At 40.0% G+C, this 22,562-nt stretch overlaps 1 protein-coding gene across 13 annotated transcripts in view; it reads left to right on the forward strand.

Moving 5' to 3' along the window:
• The window catches only part of LOC100194727 (nebulin), a 100,435-nt gene that overhangs the window by 41,465 nt on the left and 36,408 nt on the right, over positions 1-22,562 (forward strand). For all 13 annotated transcript variants that reach the window (XM_045704788.2, XM_082967184.1, XM_082967186.1 and 10 more), the window contains 35 exons: positions 366-470; positions 3,584-3,691; positions 3,971-4,282; positions 4,415-4,618; positions 4,817-4,921; positions 5,083-5,190; positions 5,323-5,634; positions 5,772-5,975; positions 6,126-6,230; positions 6,461-6,568; positions 6,658-6,969; positions 7,118-7,321; positions 7,523-7,627; positions 7,861-7,968; positions 8,069-8,380; positions 10,724-10,828; positions 11,047-11,145; positions 11,340-11,441; positions 11,680-11,787; positions 12,078-12,389; positions 13,326-13,430; positions 13,587-13,691; positions 14,112-14,216; positions 14,406-14,513; positions 14,871-14,981; positions 18,466-18,663; positions 19,499-19,603; positions 19,959-20,063; positions 20,188-20,292; positions 20,396-20,503; positions 20,730-20,843; positions 20,970-21,167; positions 21,606-21,710; positions 21,860-21,964; positions 22,414-22,521. In XM_045704788.2, coding sequence (XP_045560744.1) covers positions 366-470; positions 3,584-3,691; positions 3,971-4,282; positions 4,415-4,618; positions 4,817-4,921; positions 5,083-5,190; positions 5,323-5,634; positions 5,772-5,975; positions 6,126-6,230; positions 6,461-6,568; positions 6,658-6,969; positions 7,118-7,321; positions 7,523-7,627; positions 7,861-7,968; positions 8,069-8,380; positions 10,724-10,828; positions 11,047-11,145; positions 11,340-11,441; positions 11,680-11,787; positions 12,078-12,389; positions 13,326-13,430; positions 13,587-13,691; positions 14,112-14,216; positions 14,406-14,513; positions 14,871-14,981; positions 18,466-18,663; positions 19,499-19,603; positions 19,959-20,063; positions 20,188-20,292; positions 20,396-20,503; positions 20,730-20,843; positions 20,970-21,167; positions 21,606-21,710; positions 21,860-21,964; positions 22,414-22,521 — 5,223 coding nt within the window. The remainder of the gene's footprint in view (positions 1-365; positions 471-3,583; positions 3,692-3,970; positions 4,283-4,414; positions 4,619-4,816; positions 4,922-5,082; positions 5,191-5,322; positions 5,635-5,771; positions 5,976-6,125; positions 6,231-6,460; positions 6,569-6,657; positions 6,970-7,117; positions 7,322-7,522; positions 7,628-7,860; positions 7,969-8,068; positions 8,381-10,723; positions 10,829-11,046; positions 11,146-11,339; positions 11,442-11,679; positions 11,788-12,077; positions 12,390-13,325; positions 13,431-13,586; positions 13,692-14,111; positions 14,217-14,405; positions 14,514-14,870; positions 14,982-18,465; positions 18,664-19,498; positions 19,604-19,958; positions 20,064-20,187; positions 20,293-20,395; positions 20,504-20,729; positions 20,844-20,969; positions 21,168-21,605; positions 21,711-21,859; positions 21,965-22,413; positions 22,522-22,562) is intronic.

Below are 22,562 nucleotides of genomic sequence, written 5' to 3' on the forward strand. Positions count from 1 at the left end.
ATGTACCGCGCTGCATGAGGCAAATGGGCTTCACACCAGATACTGACTGGTTTTCTGATCCATGCCCCTACCTTTTTTGTAAGGTATCTGTAACCAAAGGTTGCATATCTGTGTTCCCAGTCATGTGAAATCCCTAGATTAGGGCCTAATGAATGTATTTAAATGTACTGATTTCCTTATATGAACCGTAACTCAGTAAAATCTTTGAAATTGTTGCTATTTTTTTTCAGTGTAATACATAGATGCTGTCTTAACTATGTCTGTCACTCAGACTTACATTTCTGTTTGCTTTTCTCAAGTGTCTGTGTATTATTGTTATTATTATTATTTTCTTATAACATAGCAATGTTTATCTCATATTTCAGCGGCAGTATGTTGAACAATGGGATGCTGATAAGATCAAAATCCACGTCGGCAATGAGCTTCCAGAACTTGTGCTGGCCAAGGCCAATGCGATCACCATGAGCAATGTAGGTCCTCCTTACTGTACCTCAAGCTGTTTTCATTCACTGAAGTTGATCTAGTTTTATATATATCTCTATATATATCTCTATATATCTATATCTATATATATATATATATATCTCTTTATATCTCTTTATATCTATATCTAGTTATTTATATATCTATATATCTTTATATTTCTATATATATCTATATCAATATATTTCTATATATGTCTTTATATCTATATATCTATATCTCTTTATATCCATATCGCTTTATATCCATATCTCTATACATCTATGCAGAATATCTATATCTCTATACATCTATATATCTATATATTCATATCTCTTTATATCCATATCTCTATATATCTATATCTCCATCTATCATCTATCTATATATATATACAGTTGAAGTCAGAAGTTTACATACACTTAGGTTGGAGTCATTAAAACTCGTTTTTCAACCACTCCACAAATTTGTTGTTAACAAACTCTAGTTTTGGTAAGTCGGTTAGGACATCTACTTTGTGCATGACACAAGTCATTTTTCCAACAATTGTTTACAAACAGATTATTTCACTTATAATTCACTGTATCAAAATTCCAGTGGGTCAGAAGTTTACATACATTAAGTTGACTGTGCCTTTAAACAGCTTGAAAATTCCAGAAAATGACGTCATGGCTTTAGAAGCTTCTGATAGGCTAATTTACATCATTTGAGTCAATTGGAGGTGCCTCTTTGCTTGACATCATGGGAAAATCAAAAGAAATCAGCCAAGACTCAGAAAAAAATTGTAGACTTCCACAAGTCTGGTTCATCCTTGGGAGCAATTTCCAAACACCTGTACCACGTTCATCTGTACAAACAATAGTATGCAAGTGTAAACACCATGGGACCACGCAGCCGTCATACCGCTCAGGAAGGAGACGCGTTCTGTCTCCTAGAGATGAACGTACTTTGGTGCGAAAAGTGCAAATCAATCCCAGAACAACAGCAAAGGAACTTGTGAAGATGCTGGAGGAAACAGGTACAAAAGTATCTATATCCACAGTAAAACGACTCCTATATCGACGTAACCTGAAAGGCCGCTCAGCAAGGAAGAAGCCACTGCTCCAAAACCGCCATAAAAAAGCCAGACTACGCTTTGCAACTGCATATGGGGGCAAAGATCGTACTTTTTGGAGAAATGTCCTCCGGTCTGATAATACAAAAAGTGAACTTTTTGGCCATAATGACCATCGGTATGTTTGGAGGATAAAGGGGGAGGCTTGCAAGCCGAAGAACACCATCCCAACCGTGACGCATGGGGGTGGCAGCATCATGTTGTGGGGGTGCTTTGCTGCAGGAGGGACTGGTGCACTTCACAAAATAGATGGCATCATGAGGCAGGGAAATTATGTGGATATATTGAAGCAACATCTCAAGACATCAGTCAGGAAGTTAAAGTTTTGTCGCAAATGGGTCTTCAAAATGGACAATGACCCCAAGCATAATTCCAAAGTTGTGGCAAAAGGTCTTAAGGACAACAGGGTCAAGGTATTGGAGTGGCCATCCCAAAGCTTTGACCTCAATCCCATAGAAAATGTGTGGGCAGAACTGAAAAAGCGTGTGCGAGCAAGGAGGCCTACAAACCTGACTCAGTTACACCAGCTCTGTCAGGAGGAATGGGCCAAAATTCACCCAACTTATTGTGGGAAGCTTGTGGAAGACTACCCGAAACGTTTGACCCAAGTTAAACAATTTAAAGGCAATGCTACCAAATACTAATTGAGTGTATGTAAACTTCTGACCCACTGGGAATGTGATGAAAAAAATAAAAGCTGAAATAAATAATTCCCTCAACTATTATTCTGACATTTCACATTCTTAAAATAAAGTGGTGATCCTAACTGACCTAAGACAGGGAATTTTTACTATGATTAAATGTCAGGAATTGTGAAAAACTGAGTTTAAATGTATTTGACTAAGGTGTATGTAAACTTCCGACTTCAACTGTGTCTCGATCTGTATATCTCTGTCTCTATATATCTATATCTCTATATGTCTATATCTCTTTATGTCTATTTCTCTCTATATATATATATCTCTATATAGCGATATCTCTATATAGCTATATCTCTCTATATCTGTATCTCTGTATATCTCTATCTCTATATTTCTATATATCTATACAGTATATCTACAGCTCTATATATCTATATCTCTATATCTTTATCTCTATATATCTTTATATCTATATCTCTATATAGTATATCTATATCTCTATATAGTTTTTTCTCTATATCTCTATATATGTGTCTTTATATCTCTATCTATATTTCTCTATCTATATAGCTATATATTTACATCTATATCTCTACATATTATATCTATATCTCTATATAGTAGATCCATATCTCTATATAGTATATCTATATATCTCTATAGCTATATCTTTATATCTATATATATCTATATAGTATATCTCTATATATCTATATCTTTATATATCTATCTCTATATCTTGATATCTATATAGCTATATGTTTATCTATATCTCTATATAGTAGATCTATATTTGTGTATAGTATATCTATCTCTGTATAGTATATCTATATCTATATATCTATGTCTTTATATCTCTATTTCTATATCTATATAGCTGTATCTTTATATCTCTATATAGTATATCTATATCTCTATATAGTATATCTACATCTCTATATAGTATATTTATATCTCTGTATAAAATATCTATATCTCTATACATTATATCTTTATCTCTATATATCTATATCTTTCTATCTGTATCTCTATATAGTATATCTATATAGTATATCTATATCTCTACATATTATATCTATATCTCTATATAGTATATCTATATCTCTATATAGTATATTTATATCTCTGTATAGAATATCTATATCTATATATAGTATATCTTTATCTCAATCTTTATCTCTGTATATCTATATCTTAATTTCTCTATCTCCATATAGTTATCTATATCTCTATATATCTGTCTTTGTATCTCTATATCTTTATAACTCTATCTCGTTATCTCTCTATATCTCTATATATCTCTCAACCTCTTCAATGTTTTGCGACTCAGTTTTTTAAACGCTTGTTCCTTATACTTTTTTTACAGAAACTGTACAAACAAGGATTTGATGAAACCATCAAGAAGGGTTATTACCTTCCTGTCGATGCTATCTCTGTCAAGGCTGCCAAGCATGGTAGAGAGATTATCAGCGATGTGAGTACTGTATTTTTGTCCCCCTTTTTTCATATATATTTTTTTCAAAGCCTCAAACTACATTATCAGTGGTGTAAATGTCATTTTTAGGACATTTTCCCAATTATTATAGTCCTAAAGTCTTATACTAATGACAATTTCTGAATTGAATTCCTGAATAAATTCCTGAATCAGTTCCTGAAAAGTGAATATGTCAGGCATAAATACACTTGGAATGTCTTTGATTTATAAGGAAGTCCTTGTCTGACTGAAGTCAAATTCTCTTCTGATCTATTTCAGTACAAGTACAAGGCTGGCTACAGCAAGCAGGTTGGCCACCACATTGGAGCCCGCTGTGTCGAGGAAGACCCTCTGCTCATGCTGGCTATTAACTCAGCCAAGATTGCCAGTGATGCTCTGTACAAGAAGGACTTTCACCAGTCCAAGACCAAGTTCCATCTCCCATTGGACATGATAGCCTTTGAGTTGTGCAAGAAGAACCAGATCCAGGTCAACGACTTCAACTACAGAACTCACCTGCACAACTGGACTTGTCTGCCAGACTCCACTGACGTTGTCCACGCAAGGAGAGTCTACGATCTGCACAGTGACGTAAGCTCCTTCTCAATATACTATATGAAATGCTTTATTTCTTTTCCATGACAAACTTCCAAGTTTTTTTAAATGTCTACAGTAAGTGTATTTGGTTGGTTGGTTGGTTAATTGATGCTCTCCATAACCCAGGCTGTCTACCGTGCTGACATGGAGTTCATTAGAGGTACTGGCTGGGTCCCCATTGGCTCTCTGGATGTGTTGAAAGCTAAGAAAGCTGCAGAGATTCTGAGCGATCGCCTCTACAAGCAGAAACCAGATTCTCTTAAATACACCACCGACATGCACTCCATGCCTATGGTGCTGGCCAAGGCTAATGCTGAGATCATAAACAAGGTTGGTGAAATGTTCAATACATAGATGCTTTTGTAACAATGTCTATCACTCAGATCAGTGGTTTAGATGGTCAATCTTACATTTCTGGTAGCTATTTTCAAGGTCCTTGGGTCTGACAAATGCGCAATTAAAATCCCATGTAATATTACCTTATTCCTATTTTCTTATAACATAATCATGTTTTTTCTCCTATTTCAGGGCAACTATGTTGCACAGTGGGAGGCTGATAAGATCAAAATCCACGTCGGCAATGAGCTTCCAGAACTTGTGCTGGCCAAGGCCAATGCGATCAACAATAGCTACGTAAGGTCCCTCTTGCTTCCTTCACTATATACATTACTATATTACACATTCAATAAATGTTGTGTAACCTAAGACTTCCTCTGAAGCTCTTGTAAAGTTCTAGTGATTCTTAATAATGTGTTGGCTCTGTTTCTAAGCTGTGTCCCTATATACCTTTTCAGAAACTCTACAAAGCTGAATTAGAGGAGTTGTACAAGAAGGGCTATAACCTGAAAAGCGATTGCATCGCCATCAAAGCTGCCAAGCATGGTAGAGAGATCATAAGTGACGTGAGTGCTGGATATTTTCCATCTTTTTTCACATTATTTGAAAAATGTCAAGAGTTGATGCAAACATATTATCATCATGTATGTGATGTTGACTTAAAGTACAAGTGTATATACATTTTTGCTTCCATTTAGTACAAGTACAAGGCTGGCTACAGCGAGCAGGTTGGCCACCACATTGGAGCCCGCTGCGTCGAGGAAGACCCTCTGATCATGCTAGCTCTGAACTCAGCCAAGATTGCCAGTGATGCTCTGTACAAGAAGGACTTCCATCAGTCCAAGACCAAGTTCCACCTGCCAGTGGACATGCTGACCATTGAATTGGCCAAGAAATGCCAGATGCAGGTCAATGATTTCAACTACAGAACTCGCCTGCACAACTGGACCTGTCTGCCAGACTCCAGTGATGTCGTCCAGGCCAGGAAGGTCTACGCTTTGCATAGTGACGTAAGTAGATTATGATCACTCATTAAGGTTATGAGGGTAGGCCTCACCTATCATTTCAGGACAAGACAAACATTATACCTTCAAAATGTACTTTCTTACCAAATTGTTTTCCCTCTGCTGCTCCCATATAAAACCAGGCTGTGTACAGGGCTGATATGGAATGGCTCAAAGGCACTGGCTGGGTCCCTATTGGCTCGATCGACGTTGAGAAAGCCAAGAAGGCCGGCGAGATCCTGAGCGAGAGGAAATATCGTGAGCACCCAAGCAACTTCAAGTTTACCGCCACAACCGATGACATGCCTTATGCCTTGGCTACGGCCAATGCCCAGATAATGGACAAGGTAATGTGCTTCCGTCTTTCTGGAGTGGAGGGAGATTGAACTCAGGTATACATACTGTACATTCAGATTCACAGGATGCAGAGACTAATATTAAAAATAGTGAGATACATTATTTTCTTATAACATTGCCGTTGTTTTCTTATGTTTCAGCGCCAGTACGTTCAACAGTGGGAGGCTGATAAGATCCAAATCCATGTCGGCAATGAGCTTCCAGAACTTGTGCTGGCCAAGGCCAACGCGATCACCATGAGCAACGTAGGTCTTTCTTACTTTGCACGCCTTCAAGCTGTTTCCATTTCCTCAAGTTGATGTAGATCTGTTTCTCTAAAGCTATGTCTCTTTATATCTCTATATATATATAAAAATCTATATCTCTACATGATTTGACTCTTTCAACCGCTTCAATTTTTTAGCATCATATTTTTAAGAAATGAATTACAGTACCTTCGAATGAGCGCACTAAATATATAATGGTGTTATTTCAGAAACTCTACCGTGAGGGATTTAACGAGATGATCGGACAGGGATATCACCTGGATAAGGATGCCATTGCTGTCCAACATGCCAAGAAGAGCAGAGAGATCATCAGTGATGTTAGTTTGTATATCCATCTCCTCTGAATGAGCATAGGCAGCCACCATAAAAAACAACACAATACTTAGCTAGTCCTCTCTTTTTTCAGTACAAGTACAAGGCCGGCTTCCGCAATCAGTGTGGCCACCATATTGGAGCTCACTGCGTTGAGGATGACCCTCTGCTTGTGCTGGCCGCCAATGCAGCCAGGATCTCCAGTGATATTAACTACAAGAAGGACTTCCACCTCACCAAGACCAAGTTCAGCATTCCACTTGACATGATGTCCTTCGACTTGGCCAAGAAAAGCCAGTTCCAGATCCAAGAATTCACCTACAGAACTAAACTGCACAACTGGACCTGCATGCCAGACAACACTGATGTTGTCCGCGCCAGGAAGGTCTACTCTCTGCATAGTGACGTAAGTACACAGAGAATCATGGTGCAATCCGTTTTGGCTAACACTGGATCCTTACTCTACATACCAACCATTGAAGTTCAAACAACTATTGCACTACTATCCCATAAGGAGTAATTACTTTACCTGAACCATGGTTCCTTCCTTCCAGGCGGTGTACAGGGCTGATCTGGAGTGGCTCAGAGGGTGTGGCTGGTTGCCTCAGGGTTCTGTGGATGTCATCAAGGCTAAGAATGCCCAAACTATTCTTAACGAAAGGCTGTACCGCCAGCCCCCCAGCTCAATCAAGTTCACCAGTGTTGTTGACTCTCCAGAGGTTGTCCTGTCGAAGCAGAACGCTGACATCCTCAGTGATGTGAGTACTTGGCTTTTAGCCATTGAAGTGTCCTTCTATTGAAGTAGCCAAACCTGACCTGTTATCTTGGTCTCTTTGTAAAAAAGCATTTCTGGTAACTGCAGAGATAGATATTTTGTGAAATATAGATCTAGTCTGTGATAACAGTGGTTGGATTTATCATTAACTCTTTTGATTGTGTGTGTTTGTTGCTTTTCACAGAGGAAATATAGAGAGGTTTGGGATACTGAGAAAACCAATATCCACCTGAACAATGATCTACCATCTCTTGTGCTGTCCAAGGCTAATGCTATCGCCATCAGCAACGTAAGTCTGCTTCACTGAAGGCTTTGCACACTGCCAAGGCACGTACTATGGATGTGTCCTTTCTTTTATTTATAGTATGTGCAATGAACAGATTCAGTCAACAACAATATAATGAGATTGATTTAGATACACAAATAAAGAGACCTGTAGACATGTTTTGTTTATAATCACATAACAGTATGCCCAGATATTATTATTTGACTTACCAACTCAATGATCTTTCCATTTCACAGAAACTGTACACTAAGGATTGGGATGCTGACAAGGCTAAGGGATACCACATCAAGGAGGACGCCATCGCTGTGCTGAAGGCCAGAAAATCTAGAGACATCATCAGCGACGTAAGAGAAAATGACTGAAGTCGGCGTCCATTTCATTTAGATCACTTGATTCAATGGAGTCAGTGGAAATAACTCTCTGATCCTCCTTTTTTCCCCTCAGTACAAATACCACGAGGGATACCGTAAGCAGGTTGGCCACCACATTGGAGCCCGCTGTGTCGAGGAAGACCCTCTGATCATGCTGGCTCTGAACTCAGCCAAGATTGCCAGTGATGCTCTGTACAAGAAGGACTTCAACAAGTCCAAGACCAAGTTCCACCTCCCAGTGGACATGCTGACCATTGAACTGGCCAAGAAATGCCAGGTCCAGGTTAACGACTTCAACTACAGAACTCACCTGCACAACTGGACCTGTCTGCCAGACTCCACTGATGTCGTCCAGGCCCGGAAAACCTATGATCTGCAGAGCGATGTGAGTTTTACCATATTTGGACACAAGGAAGGGTAGCTTCTGCTTTTACAACTGTTAATAGGGATCCTGTAGTTGGGTAATATTTATATATACACTGCTCAAAAAAATAAAGGGAACACTTAAACAACACAATGTAACTCCAAGTCAATCACACTTCTGTGAAATCAAACTGTCCACTTAGGAAGCAACACTGATTGACAATAAATTTCACATGCTGTTGTGCAAATGGAATAGACAACAGGTGGAAATTATAGGCAATTAGCAAGACACCCCCAATAAAGGAGTGGTTCTGCAGGTGGGGACCACAGACCACTTCTCAGTTCCTATGCTTCCTGGCTGATGTTTTGGTCACTTTTGAATGCTGGCGGTGCTTTCACTTTAGTGGTAGCATGAGACGGAGTCTACAACCCACACAAGTGGCTCAGATAGTGCCGCTCATCCAGAATGGCACATCAATGTGAGTTGTGGCAAAAAGGTTTGCTGTGTCTGTCAGCGTAGTGTCCAGAGCATGGAGGCGCTACCAGGAGACAGGCCAGTACATCAGGAGACGTGGAGGAGGCCGTAGGAGGGCAACAACCCAGCAGCAGGACCGCTACCTCCGCCTTTGTGCAAGGAGGAGCAGGAGAAGCACTGCCAGAGCCCTGCAAAATGACCTCCAGCAGGCCACAAATGTGCATGTGTCTGCTCAAACGGTCAGAAACAGACTCCATGAGGGTGGTATGAGGGCCCGACGTCCACAGGTAGGGGTTGTGCTTACAGCCCAACACCGTGCAGGATGTTTGGCATTTGCCAGAGAACACCAAGATTGGCAAATTCGCCACTGGCGCCCTGTGCTCTTCACAGATGAAAGCAGGTTCACACTGAGCACATAACAGACGTGACAGAGTCTGGAGACGCCGTGGAGAACGTTCTGCTGCCTGCAACATCCTCCAGCATGACCGGTTTGGCAGTGGGTCAGTCATGGTGTGGGTTGGCATTTCTTTGGGGGGCAGCACAGCCCTCCATGTGCTCGCCAGAGGTAGCCTGACTGCCATTAGGTACCGAGATGAGATCCTCAGACCCCTTGTGAGACCATATGCTGGTGCGGTTGGCCCTGGGTTCCTCCTAATGCAAGACAATGCTAGACCTCATGTGGCTGGAGTGTGTCAGCAGTTCCTGCAAGAGGAAGGCATTGATGCTATGGACTGGCCCGCCCATTCCCCAGACCTGAATCGAATTGAGCACATCTGGGACATCATGTCTCGCTCCATCCACCAACGCCACGTTGCACCACAGACTGTCCAGGAGTTGGCGGATGCTTTAGTCCAGGTCTGGGAGGAGATCCCTCAGGAGACCATCCGCCACCTCATCAGGAGCATGCCCAGGCGTTGTAGGGAGGTCATACAGGCACGTGGAGGCCACACACACTACTGAGCCTCATTTTGACTTGTTCTAAGGACATTACATCAAAGTTGGATCAGCCTGTAGTGTGGTTTTCCACTTTAATTTTGAGTGTGACTCCAAATCCAGACCTCCATGGGTTGATAAATTGGATTTCCATTGATTATTTTTGTGTGATTTTGTTGTCAGCACATTCAACTATGTAAAGAAAAAAGTATTTAATAAGATTATTTATTTCATTCAGATCTAGGATGTGTTGTTTAAGTGTTCCCTTTATTTTTTTGAGCAGTATATATGCATATTGTCTACACCTCACATGCAACCCATAATAAGACTGCAATTAATATAATGAAAGTATATTAAACTGAATATCTGACACCATAAAGATGATTTAGCAATATGCAAGAGACTATAGTTGAGTTACAATAATAGGCAATCAAGAAAGGTCTGAGAATGGAATTCGAAATGTGTTTTTAATTACTTTGTAAAATGAACGATACATTATACAAGGCGTAAACTTAAGTTAAAAAAGAATTAACGAGCATTACAAGGTATATTCTAGGGATGATGAGAGAGAGAGAGACATGATGTTATCACAACATAATCTCTGCTACCCAGAGGTGGGACAGAATGGGGGTTGGAGAGATAATGCATCATTCCTTAGACAACACAAAGGAAATTCTTGCATACAGTGTAAAGAGTCACTTCGGGAATACTAATAAAATAAATACTAATAAATACTTCTCATCCCTTTTTTTTTATCCCTGTATGAAATTGTAATTAGTTGGTTATCATAATATGTTGTATATGCTGTATTCACCTCAAAGTATTTCAGGGACATCCTCACCCCATATATCTTTGTTGATTTTAACCCTCTGTTCATTCATATTTGGGAAAGGCTATCAGTGTTTAGTGACACATTGACCCCTATGCCAATACAAACACCCTGTTGTCTTTTCCCAGGCTGTGTACAAGGCTGATCTGGAGTGGCTGAGGGGATGTGGTTGGAACCCCCATGAGTCTGTGGAGGTCTTGAAAGTGAAACACGCCCAAGCGGTCCTGGCTGATGTAAGTAATTTAAAACATATAATATACGTAATAATAATTATAGAATAATATGATAGTATAGTTATATAGTAATATATGCCTGCAAGCAAGTGTCTATCATCTGCCTGATTTGTTTTATTTGTGGACTGAAACAGGTTAACATTTAATGACATGTATTGATGGTTGATTTTGGTTTGACTGTTGTTGTTGATGTAGACATTGTTGATATTGTCTTGCAGAGAGGCTACCGTGTCAAGTTGGATCAGCAGAAGTTCACAGCTCCTGTGGACAGAATAGACATGGTTTGCGCCAAGAACGCTGCAGAGATCCTCAATGAGGTGGGTCGGGACATGGGACAATTCTGACATGTTATAACACATGAAAGAATCTCAATGTTTTTGGAACTTCTCACATTCTGTGGATAATAGGTATCACAACAAAGGAAAACAACAGTGGACTGTTGAAGCAACAAGAATAGTAGTCATTAAGTACAATACTAATCAATTGCTTTTGTGTTTTGTTTTTTGTGCAGGCTAATTACCGTGCACTGTGGCACACAGAGAAGACTAAGTACACCATCACAGACACCCCAGGACTGGCAACAGCAAGAGAAGTGGCCAAGAATCTCCATCCGGTAAGATACCTTTTCTTTCTTTACATCAGAGTTCTCAGACATTTGAAATGCTCAAAATGCCTTTGCCAGTCTGAATAAAGCATCAAGAATAATGAAGGTAGAGGGGAATTCCACTTTCCATTTTTAAATAAATAACAAAGAAAAACAGAAGAAAATGCTCCTAATACATGTAGTGTAGTCACAAAATATTACCATTACATACTGTAATCTCCGTTCCTATCTATCTTCCTGTTCACAGAAACTATACACCAAGGACTGGGATAAGGTCAAAGCTACCGGCTTCTTCATGCCCGGAGATGCTGTTCCCATCAAGCAGTGCATCCACAACAATAAAGTCCAGAGTGACGTGAGTATCACAGTGTTTTCCTTTATTTAAACAGGTTGTCATTGATACTTATCTCATCTAAATGTAATGGAACAGTAGTGTCCCTTCACTCCCAATAAAGATAACATTGACTACATAATGTTCTTAATATCCTGTGGAGTGTGTAAGTGACTCAACATATCCATTCTCTCAGTGCCATTTTATTTCTAAATGCTTAGATTTCTATTGCAGTCTCTGTATGTATAAATAAACAGTCAATTCAATTCCACTCAGTAAGGCACACTTTGATACTTTACGTATCTCTTTCACAGCACAAATACAAGGCAGATTATCGCAAGCAGGCTGGCCACCACATTGGAGCCCGCTGTGTCGAAGATGACCCTCTGATCATGCTGGCTATTAACTCAGCCAAGATTGCCAGTGATGCTCTGTACAAGAAGGACTTCAACAAGTCCAAGACCAAGTTCCACCTCCCAGTGGACATGCTGACCATTGAACTAGCCAAAAAATGCCAGGTCCAGGTTAATGATGACCACTACAGGACCCGTCTACATAACTGGACCTGTCTGCCAGACTCCACTGATGTCACACAAGCCCGCAAAGCCTATGACCTTCAGAGTGACGTGAGTAGATAGATAGGCCTACCTGACACAACTTAACAATTACACTATGTCCGTTATGCTTTAGGGCTTCCAGGATACATATTCACTGAGTGTACCAAACATTAGGAACACCTGCTCTTTCCATCACATAGACTGACCAGGTGAATCTGATCCCTTTTTGAGATCACTTGTTAAGTCCACTTCAATCAGTGTAGATGAAGGTGAGGAGACATGTTAAAGGAGGATTTTTAAGCCTTGAGGCAACTGGGACATGGATTGTGTATGTGAGCCATTCAGAGGGTAAATGGGCAAGATAAAATATTTAAGTGCGTTTGAACGGTGTATGGTAGTAGGTGCCAGGTGCACTGGTTTGAGTGTGTCAAGAACTGCAACGCTGCTGAGTTTTTCACACGCAACATTTTCCATTGTGTGTCAAGAATGGTCCACCACCCAAAGGCCATCCAGCCAATTTGACACAACTGTGAGAAGCATTGGAGTCAACATGGGCCAGCATCCCTGTGGAACGCTTCGACACCTTGTAGAGTTCATGCCCCAACGAATTGAGGCTGTTCTGAGGGCAAAAGGGGTGTGCAACTCAATATTAGGAAGGTGTTCCTACTATTTTGTACTCTCAGTGTATATCTCTATCCCTCTCTCTCCCTCCCCCTCCCTCTCTCTACCCCCTCTCTCTCTCTCTTTCTCTCTCCCCCTCTCCCTCTCTCTACCCCCTCTCCCCCTCTCCCTCTCTCTCTACCCCCTCTCCCGCTCTCCCTCTCTCTCTCTCTCTCTACCTCTCCCCCTCTCTCTCTCCCTCTCTCACTCTCTTGCTCTCTCCCCCTCCTCTCTCTCTCTCTCTCTCTCTCTCTCTCTCTCTCTCTCTCCCTCTCCCCCCACCCCCCTTTTATGCCTCTAGGTAAAATGATTGTTTGTCTGACGCTCTCCTCTGTCTGTTTGCAGGTTGTCTACAAGGCCGATTTGGAATGGCTCCGTGGATGTGGATGGGTTGCTGCCGATTGTGTCGATCACGTCAAAGTCAGGAATGCCCAGAAGATCATGAACGAGGTAGGTTCCTTTATCTGTATCCAAGCTGTGGGTATGGTTCTAGGTTTCATTGGGCACGTTCTGCTGCTCACATCTCAGTCATTAGTACTGTATGTGTTTGCTGTCCTTCAGTAAATTCTTACCATGTCTTTCTCTCTCTCTAATGTCTTTTTGCAGAGGCTTTACAAGAAGGATGCCAAAGACAACTTTGCCAAATACACACACATCGTGGATCGTCCTGAGATTATCCTGGCCACCATCAATGCTTTTAACCTCAGTGATGTGACTGAATTATTTTACTACTTTAGATTTTATCTTAGCTAAGTTTACCAAAAGTAAAACAACTACAGGGTCATGAAAAAGTATTTGACCCCTTTCTGAATTTCTCTATTTTTGCATATTTTTGATCTTGAATGTTATCAGATCTTCAACCAAAACATAATATTAGATAAAGTGAACCTGAGTTTACAAATAAAAAAAAGGGGGAAAAATACTTGATCATGGCATTGTACATATATTCCCTTTTTTGGATGCACATTTCCACTGTTTCAAATTATTATTTGAAAGCAACCCTGGTAGGATAGAGTACCTCATTCAGATAGCCTTTGACCCATACCTCAGAGAAACAAGTGAGGACATTGTGTTAAGCGGGATCCTTCAAATTGATCATAACCTGTGCCTATATGTCCTTATGTTGTAAAGCTGAAATACAAGGAGACCTTCAATGCAGAGAAGGGCAAGTACATCGGCTCAGAGGACACACCCCAGCTGGCCCATAGCAGAGAGGTCGCCAAGGTCATCAGTGAGGTAAAGTACTCTACATCCATAGGACTTGGTCTTCACAGAAACACCTATCTGCATAAATGTCTAATTTTATATACAAAATATCATTTTAATAATGTAGATAATTAATACATTTATTATTTCTATGTTATACAAAATAAATACATGTTGAAAGGATTTTTACATTGTGGATTGTTTTGTTGTCATTTGTAGAAATACTACAAACTGGCCTGGGATGAAAGCAAAGCCACTGGTTACCAGCTGGACGCCCATTACATCCCTGTAGTCGGAGCCAAGAAGACCAGGGAGATTGTCAGCGACGTGAGTCTAATTTATAGTCTCTTGACAACCAACAATACAAATATCATGATTAACAGGAAAGAATATGATGATTATTACTATTAAATGTAAATAATAATTAAAGAGCAACTGACACGTGACTTTAGTACTATTAAATCTAATCAGAATAGTTGGTAATATATTGGATTTCTTAAAATGTGTTAAATGTGTGTCCGTTTGTCTTCTAATCTGATCATATCGATTAGTAACTGCTAGTGGTTGTATATGTTGCTGTGGCAACAGAAGCAGATGCAAAACATGTAAATATAGCAGAGATTGTTTGTCCACTGTGCTGTGCTATGTATACTAGTTTTTTTCTTTGAAACTGAAACCTTTCAGGTTAAGTACCATGACACCCATGAGAAGGCCAAGGGCCACTACCTGGCTGGAACCCTGGTGGACTTCCCTGAGGTGATGCGCTGTGGAGAACAGGAGAAACAGAAGGGCCTGGTAAGATACTATACTGCTATAATTCTATAATATATCTACAGTATATCTAGTAAGATATACTACTGCTATAATACTATAGTACAGTATATCTACAGTCTGTCTGGTAAGATATAATACTGCTATAATACTATAGTACTGCACAGTATATCTACAGTCTGTCTAGTAAGATATAATACTGCTATAATTATATAATATATCTACAGTATATCTAGTAAGATATGATACTGCTATAATACTATAGTATATCTACAGTATATTTAAAAAATATAATAATGCTATAATACGATAGTATATCTACAGTATATCTAGTAAATATATTACTGCTATAATACTATAGTATATCCAGAAAATATATTACTGATATAATACTATAGTATATCTACAGTCTATCTAGTAAGATATAATACTGCTAGAATTGTATAAAATATCTACAGTTTATCTAGTAAGATATGATACTGCTATAATTTTTTTTTTAAATCAAATCAATCTTTATTTGTCAAATGCGCCGAATACAACAATTGTAGTCCTTACCGTGAAATGCTTACTTACAAGCGCTTAACCAACAGTGCAGTTCAAGAAGAGTTAAGAAAATATTTACCAAATAAACTAAAGTAAAAAGTAATAAAAAGTAACACAATAAGAATAACAATAATGAGGCTATATACAGGGGGTACTGGTACCGAGTCAGTGTGTGGGGGGTACAGGCTAGTTGAGGTAATCTGTACATGTAGGTAGGGGTGAAGTGACTATGCATAGATAATAAACAGCGAGTAGCAGCAGTGTACAAAACAAATTGGGGGGGGGTCAATGTAATAGTCCGGTGGCCATTTGATTCATTGTTCAGCAGTCTTATGGCTTGGGGTTAGAAGCTGTTAAGGAGCCTTTTGGACCTAGACTTGGCGCTCCGGTACTTCTTGCCGTGCGGTAGCAGAGAAAACAGTCTATGACTTGGGTGACTAGAGTCTCTGACAATTTTATGGGCTATAGTTTTTAGTACTATAGTATACAGTGCCTTCGGAAAGTATTCAGACCCCCTGACTTTTTCCACATTTTGTTACGTTACAGCCTTATTCTAAAATTGATTAACACAAAAAAAAAATCCTCAGCAATCTACACACAATACCCCATAATGACAAAGTGAAACAGGTTTTAAGATATTTTTGCAATTGTTTTTTAACTGAAATACCTTATTCAGACCCTTTGCTATGAGACACGAAATTGAGCTCAGGTGCCTGTTTCCATTGATCATCTTTGAGATGTTTCTACAACTTGATTGGAGTCCACCTGTGGTAAATTCGATTGATTGGACATGATTTGGAAAGGCACACACCTGTCTATGTAAGGTTCCACAGTTGACAGTGTAAGTCAGAGGAAAGACCAAGCCATTAGGTCGAAGGAATTGTCTGTAGAGCTCCGAGACAGAATTGTGTCGAGGCACAGATCTGGGGAAGGGTAGCAAAACATTGCTGCAGCATTGAAGGTCCTCAAGAACACAGTGGCCTCATTCACTCTTAAATGGAAGAAGGTTGGAACCACCAAGACTCTTCCTAGAGCTGGCCGCCCGGCCAAACTGAGAAAACGGGGGAGAAGGGCCTTGGTCAAGGAGGTGACCAAGAACCCAATGGTCACTCTGACAGAGCTCTAGAGCACCACCAATAAGGCCTTTATGGTAGAGTGGCCAGATGGAAGCTACTCATTAAAAAGGCACTTGACAGCCCGCTTGGAGTTTGCCAAAAAGGCACCTAAAGACTCTAAGACCATGAGAAATAAAGATTCTCTGGTCTGATGAAACCAAGATTGAACTCTTTGGCCTGAATGCCAAACGTCACGTCTGGAGGAAACCTGGCACCATGCCTACGTTGAAGCATGGTGGTGGCAGCATCATGATGTGGGGATGTTTTTCAGCGGCAGGGACTGGGAGACTAGTCAGGATCGAGGCAAAGATGAACGGCGCAAAGTACAGGGGGATCCTTGATGAAAACCTGCTCCAAAGCACTCAGGACCTCAGACTGGGGCGAAGGTTCACCTTCCAACAGGACAACGACCCTAAGCACACAGCCAAGACAACGCAGTAGGGGCTTTGGGACAAGTCTCTGAATGTCCTTGAGTGGCCCAGCCAGAGCCCGGACTTGAACCCGATCTACAGTAACATCTCTGGAGAGACCTGAAAATAGCTGGGCACCAACTCTCCCTATCCAACCTGACAGAGCTTGAGATGATCTGCAGAGAATAATGGGAGAAACTTTCCAAATACAGCTGTGCCAAGCTTGTAGCATCATACCCAAGAAGACTCAATGCTGTAATCGCTGCCAAAGGTGCTTCAACAAAGTGCTGAGTAAAGGGTCTGAATACTTGTGTGAATGTGATATTTCCGTTTTTCGTTTTAATAAATGTGTAAAAATTTCGAAAAACCTGTTTTTGCTTTGTCATTATGGGGTATTGTGTGTAGATTGATGAGTGATTATTTATTTTTTAATCAATTTTAGAATAAGGCTGTAACCTAACAAAATATCAAGGGGTCTGAATACTTTCCGAAGTCACTGATTCTACACTATTCCTAATAAATAAAATACTGCTATAATACTATAGTATATCTACAGTATATCTAGTAAGATATGATACTGCTATAATATTATAGTATATCTACCGTATATCTAGGTAATATATTACTGCTATAATAGTATAGTATATCTACAGTCTATCTAGTAAAATATAATACTACTATAATTATATAATATATCTACGGCATATCTAGTAAGATATGATACAACTATAATACTACAGTATATCTATAGTATATCTATAGTATATCTATAGTATATCTAGTAAAATATGATACTGCTGCAAAAGTTGCTGGCTCGAATCCCCGAACTGACAATGTAAAAATCTGTCGTTCTGCCCCTGAACAAGGCAGTTAACCCACTGTTCCCCAGTAGGCCGTCATTGTAAATAAGAATTTGTTCTTGACTGACTTGCCTAGTTAATTAAAAGTTAAATAAAAAAAAAATGGTATGTTCACATCTAGTAAGATATCACTTACACAGTATAATCTAGTAATCGCACACATGATAATCCAGTCGCTACAGTCGCCAAAGATACAATAAAACAACAGCAGGTCGTCATTAAGAATTTGTTCTTAAATCTACCTGTATAAATAAAAGTTAACAGATATACTCTGTTGGAACTTGGAATATGCCATATTTACTCCTTAGATATACTTTCCTATTCATATGTTTAGTTCTGTCAGGTTCTCCTACTTATTTGTTTTTTTATTTTAATGAATATGCTTACTTACTTCTAATCTTATTTTGTTGTTGCAATGTTGAGAGGTGAACCTGCAGGTATGCATTTCATTGTACTCTGTGCACCATGTTTATCATGTGCATGTGACAAATATGCTTTAATTTTATTTTATTATATTTTTGATTTGAAAATAATCCACGTATCTGGAGATCTGAACACAGTGCCCTGTTCTTTCTTCCAGAGGGATTACCATAAGGAGTATAATACCAACAAGGCCAAGAACCACATCCCCGCTGACATCATTCCCAACATGGTGGCTAAGCGGTGCCAGGACATGCTCAGTGACGTGTTGTATCGCACCTTACTGCACAACTGGACCTGCCACCCCGACCAGCAGGACATTATCAGAGCCCGCAAGAACAATGAGATCCTGAGTGATGTATGTTGTATTTCGCATGTTCAAGACATACTTTACAAATAAGTTTAAAAAAATACTCTGAACAAAAAAACTAGAAAAAAGTTGGTCCCATGAAATGTGAAAAGTTGGTCCCTTTAAAGTGTTGGTCCCATGAAATGTTTCATATGCACAAAAATCTTATTTCTCTAAAATGTTGTGCACAAATTTGTTTGCATCCCTATTGGTGAGCATTTCTCCTTTGCCAAGATAATTCATCCACCTGACAGGTGTGGCATATCAACAAGCTGATTAAACAGCATGATCATTACACAGGTGCACCTTGTGCTTGGGACAATAAAAGGCTACTTTAAAAATATGCAGTTTTGTCACATAACACAATGCCACAGATGTCTCAAGTTTTGAGGGAGCATGCTGGCTGCAGGAATGTCAACCAGAGCTGTTGCCAGAGAATGTAATGTTCATTTCTCTACCATAAGCTGCTTCCAACATCATTTTAGAGAATTTGGCAGTATGTCCAACCGGCTTCACAACCGCAGACCACGTGCCAGGACCACGTGCCAGGTCCAGCCCAGGACCTCTGAATCAGGCTTCTTTACCCGCGGGATTGTCTGGCGGGGCGGCTAAGCCCTCCCAGACCCACCCATGGCTGTACCCCTGCCCAGTCATGCGAAATACATAGATTAGGACCTAATGAATTTATTTCAATTGACTGATTTCCTTATATGAACTGTAACTCAGCAAAATCTTTGAAATTGTTGCATGTTCTGTTTATATTTATATTCTGTGTTATTTATATTCAGTGTTAAATCCAACTGATCTGATCTCTGGGTTGTGGTATTGTCTATCTGTCTGCTAGGTGTACTACAAAGACGACCTGAACTGGATAAAGGGTATTGGTTGCTATGCTTGGGACACACCTGAGCTTGTCCGCGCCAAGAATGCCCACCTGCTGCAGAGCGATGTGAGTACAAAGAGAGACATCACCTCTGTCACACTTACTGTCATTTATACCAATGACTCCCCTAGTCTTTCCTTTGTTAATGATTGACTACCAGTCCATCATAAATACTAAATATATAGTATATTTTATCATAATAGTGATAAGAGACTATTTAAAAAGGGATATTCCTGCTTGGAGACTATTACATTTTAGTCATTTCGTAGATGCTTTTATCTAGATCGACTTACTGTAGTGAGTGTATACATGTTCATACTGGTCCCGCGTGGGAATTGAACCCACAACCCTGGCATTGCAAGCACCATGCTCTACCAACTGAGCCACCCGTGACCATGGTTCTGCATTTGTTTTCTCACAGCTCAAATACAAGGAGGAGGGTAAGAAGGAATTCAACAACTACTCCATCGTGACAGACACCCCTGTCTACGTGACTGCTCTCCTGGGTCACACCTGGGCCAGTGATGTGAGTGTCAGATGTACTATACAGAAATCTATACTATACTGCATCATACTACACAATTCTTCTAATAGTATAAACATGTTTAAAATCCGCTTTGTATCAAAACATATGCTCTTTATCTCCACAGCTGAACTATAGGGAGGCTTACCATAAAGACAAACATATGTATACCACAATTCTGGATACCTACAACTACGCACACAATGCCACCCTCAAGGACATCTACAGCACCGTGAGTGTGGCTCTACTGTAGACAGACACTATGTCTCCAAATGACCTATTAGGATTTTAAATGGTGTATTTAGAATGTTTATCTTTCCTTTTGTGTCATCTAGAAAACATATACATCTGCCTGGGACAAGATCAAGGCTAAAGATTACACGCTGCCATCAGACTCCCACGCCCTGAAACACGCCAAGCAACAGAAGGTCATCCTCAGCAATGTGAGTTCAACATATCACCCAACTTAAAACCCTTTTGTAGTCCAAGACGTTTTTTAACTTTTGATGTTCTTTATTGAGAAATCATCATTTGTTTAATGTTGTTGTTTTGGATCCCTAAGATTCAATGTCATTCATTTGGTTTATCAGTTATCGCATACATAAAAGTTGCATGTACATTGTTAAAGCCCACTACTCAAAGCAACCCATATGATCCCCTCCCCTATAGGTTAAATACAGGGAGGATTATGAGAAGTTCAAGTCCCTCTACACCCTGCCCAAGTCCCTGGAGGACGACCCACAAACTCTCCGCTGCCTCAAAGCTGGAAAGATGGGTCTTGACGTGAGTCTTGTTGCCTTTTTTCATGATCGCCTCTTTACTCTTTCCATATGGCAGTCAAATACATTGATCTTAAACCGATGGAAATCTAGACACATATAATGGTTTATGTACCCTCCCTACATATAGCGCTTGTACAAGGCGGACTATGAGAAGACCAAGGCAAAGAACCACATCCCCCCAGATATGCTAGATGTCCTTTCAGCCCGTCAAACCCAGAACTATGTCAGTGAGATCGGTTACAGGAAGCACCTGCACCAGTGGATCTGTATGCCTGATATGCAGGTGTACGTCCAGGCACGCAAGGTCAACGAGCAGCTCAGCGACGTGAGTCATCTGAACAATTCATATTTGAATACACTTTTTTTATGTGGAAAACTGTATTTATTGGGATTTCACATTGCATTTAATCACAGTTTCATGTGAAGTTAAATTATTCAATTGAATAAAATGTGTTATTCTTACTTATTATAAACGATATTATTTTCTAATAAAATATAGCATTTTTTTTTATAGATAAAAAAAATGTTCTTCAGGAAGACCTAATGTTATTTTTTTTCTTCTGGGGTGTAGTTGTTCATTTACGATCTGGTAGAATGTGTCAGACATAGTAACTACTATTGGAAATTACTTCTAAACTAACAGTTATATGTGTGTAGTTCATTATATTATGTAGTTCTAAGTTATAGTTCATTAATTCTGTACTTCCTCTTGCTTGTCATTATGACTTCATTAACTGATTGTTATTTTTCTGTGACTCCCCAGATCTTCTACAAGGATGACCTGAACTGGCTGAGGGGAATTGGCTGCTATGCCTGGGACACCCCTGAGATCCTGCGAGTCAAGGCTGCTGACAAACTGCAGAGCGATGTATGCTCCCTCCGCATGCCTCTCACCTATCTTTCTTAATCCGTCTTTCCTCCTCTCCTCTCCTAATCTAATGACTTTAGGTATCAGATTCACCCCACAGATGTGGTCAAAGATGTGGATGTATTTGTATGTTTGTTCTTGTCTTCCAGAACAAGTACAGAGCCAAGGGCATTGAGGCGTTCAAGGATTACTCTGTGGTCATCGACACTCCTACCTATGAGACAGCAAAACTGAGTTCTCAGAACCTGAGCGATGTGAGTACTGTCACTAAAGCTTCTTACTTCTATATCACCATTTTGTTGTTTTATTTAACCCTTATTTAATCAGACGAGTCAGTTAAGAACAAATTGAAGTTAAGAATTAAAATAAGTTTCATAATGATCAATCAATCAAATGTATTTATAAAGCCATTTTTACATCAACAGATGTCACAAAGTGTTATACAGAAACCCAGCCTAAAACCCCAAACAGCAAGCAATGCAGCTGTAGAAACATGTTGGCTAGGAAAAACTCCCTAGAAAGGCAGGAACCTAGGATGAAACCTAGAGAGGAACCAGGCTCTGTTGGGTGACCAGTGCTCTTCTGGCTGTGCCGGGTGGAGATTACAAGAGTACATGGACATTAAGGCCAGATTGTTAAATCGTTCAATGATGATGCATATTCATTTCTCACCTATTCGTCCTCTATGCTCTCATGTTCTCAGCTTCACTACCGTAACGACTACGCCACCAATGTCAAGGGAACTAACTCCTCCCCCGCTGTCACCGTGGATACAGAGAGGGCACGCCTGGCCAACTTCAACCAGAGTGATGTAAGATGTTTTCCATTCTTACTTATTTTCTGGGATCATTT

Source organism: Salmo salar, chromosome 21, assembly GCF_965601325.2.
Source record: "Salmo salar chromosome 21, fSalSal1, whole genome shotgun sequence".
Taxonomy (NCBI): domain Eukaryota; kingdom Metazoa; phylum Chordata; class Actinopteri; order Salmoniformes; family Salmonidae; genus Salmo; species Salmo salar.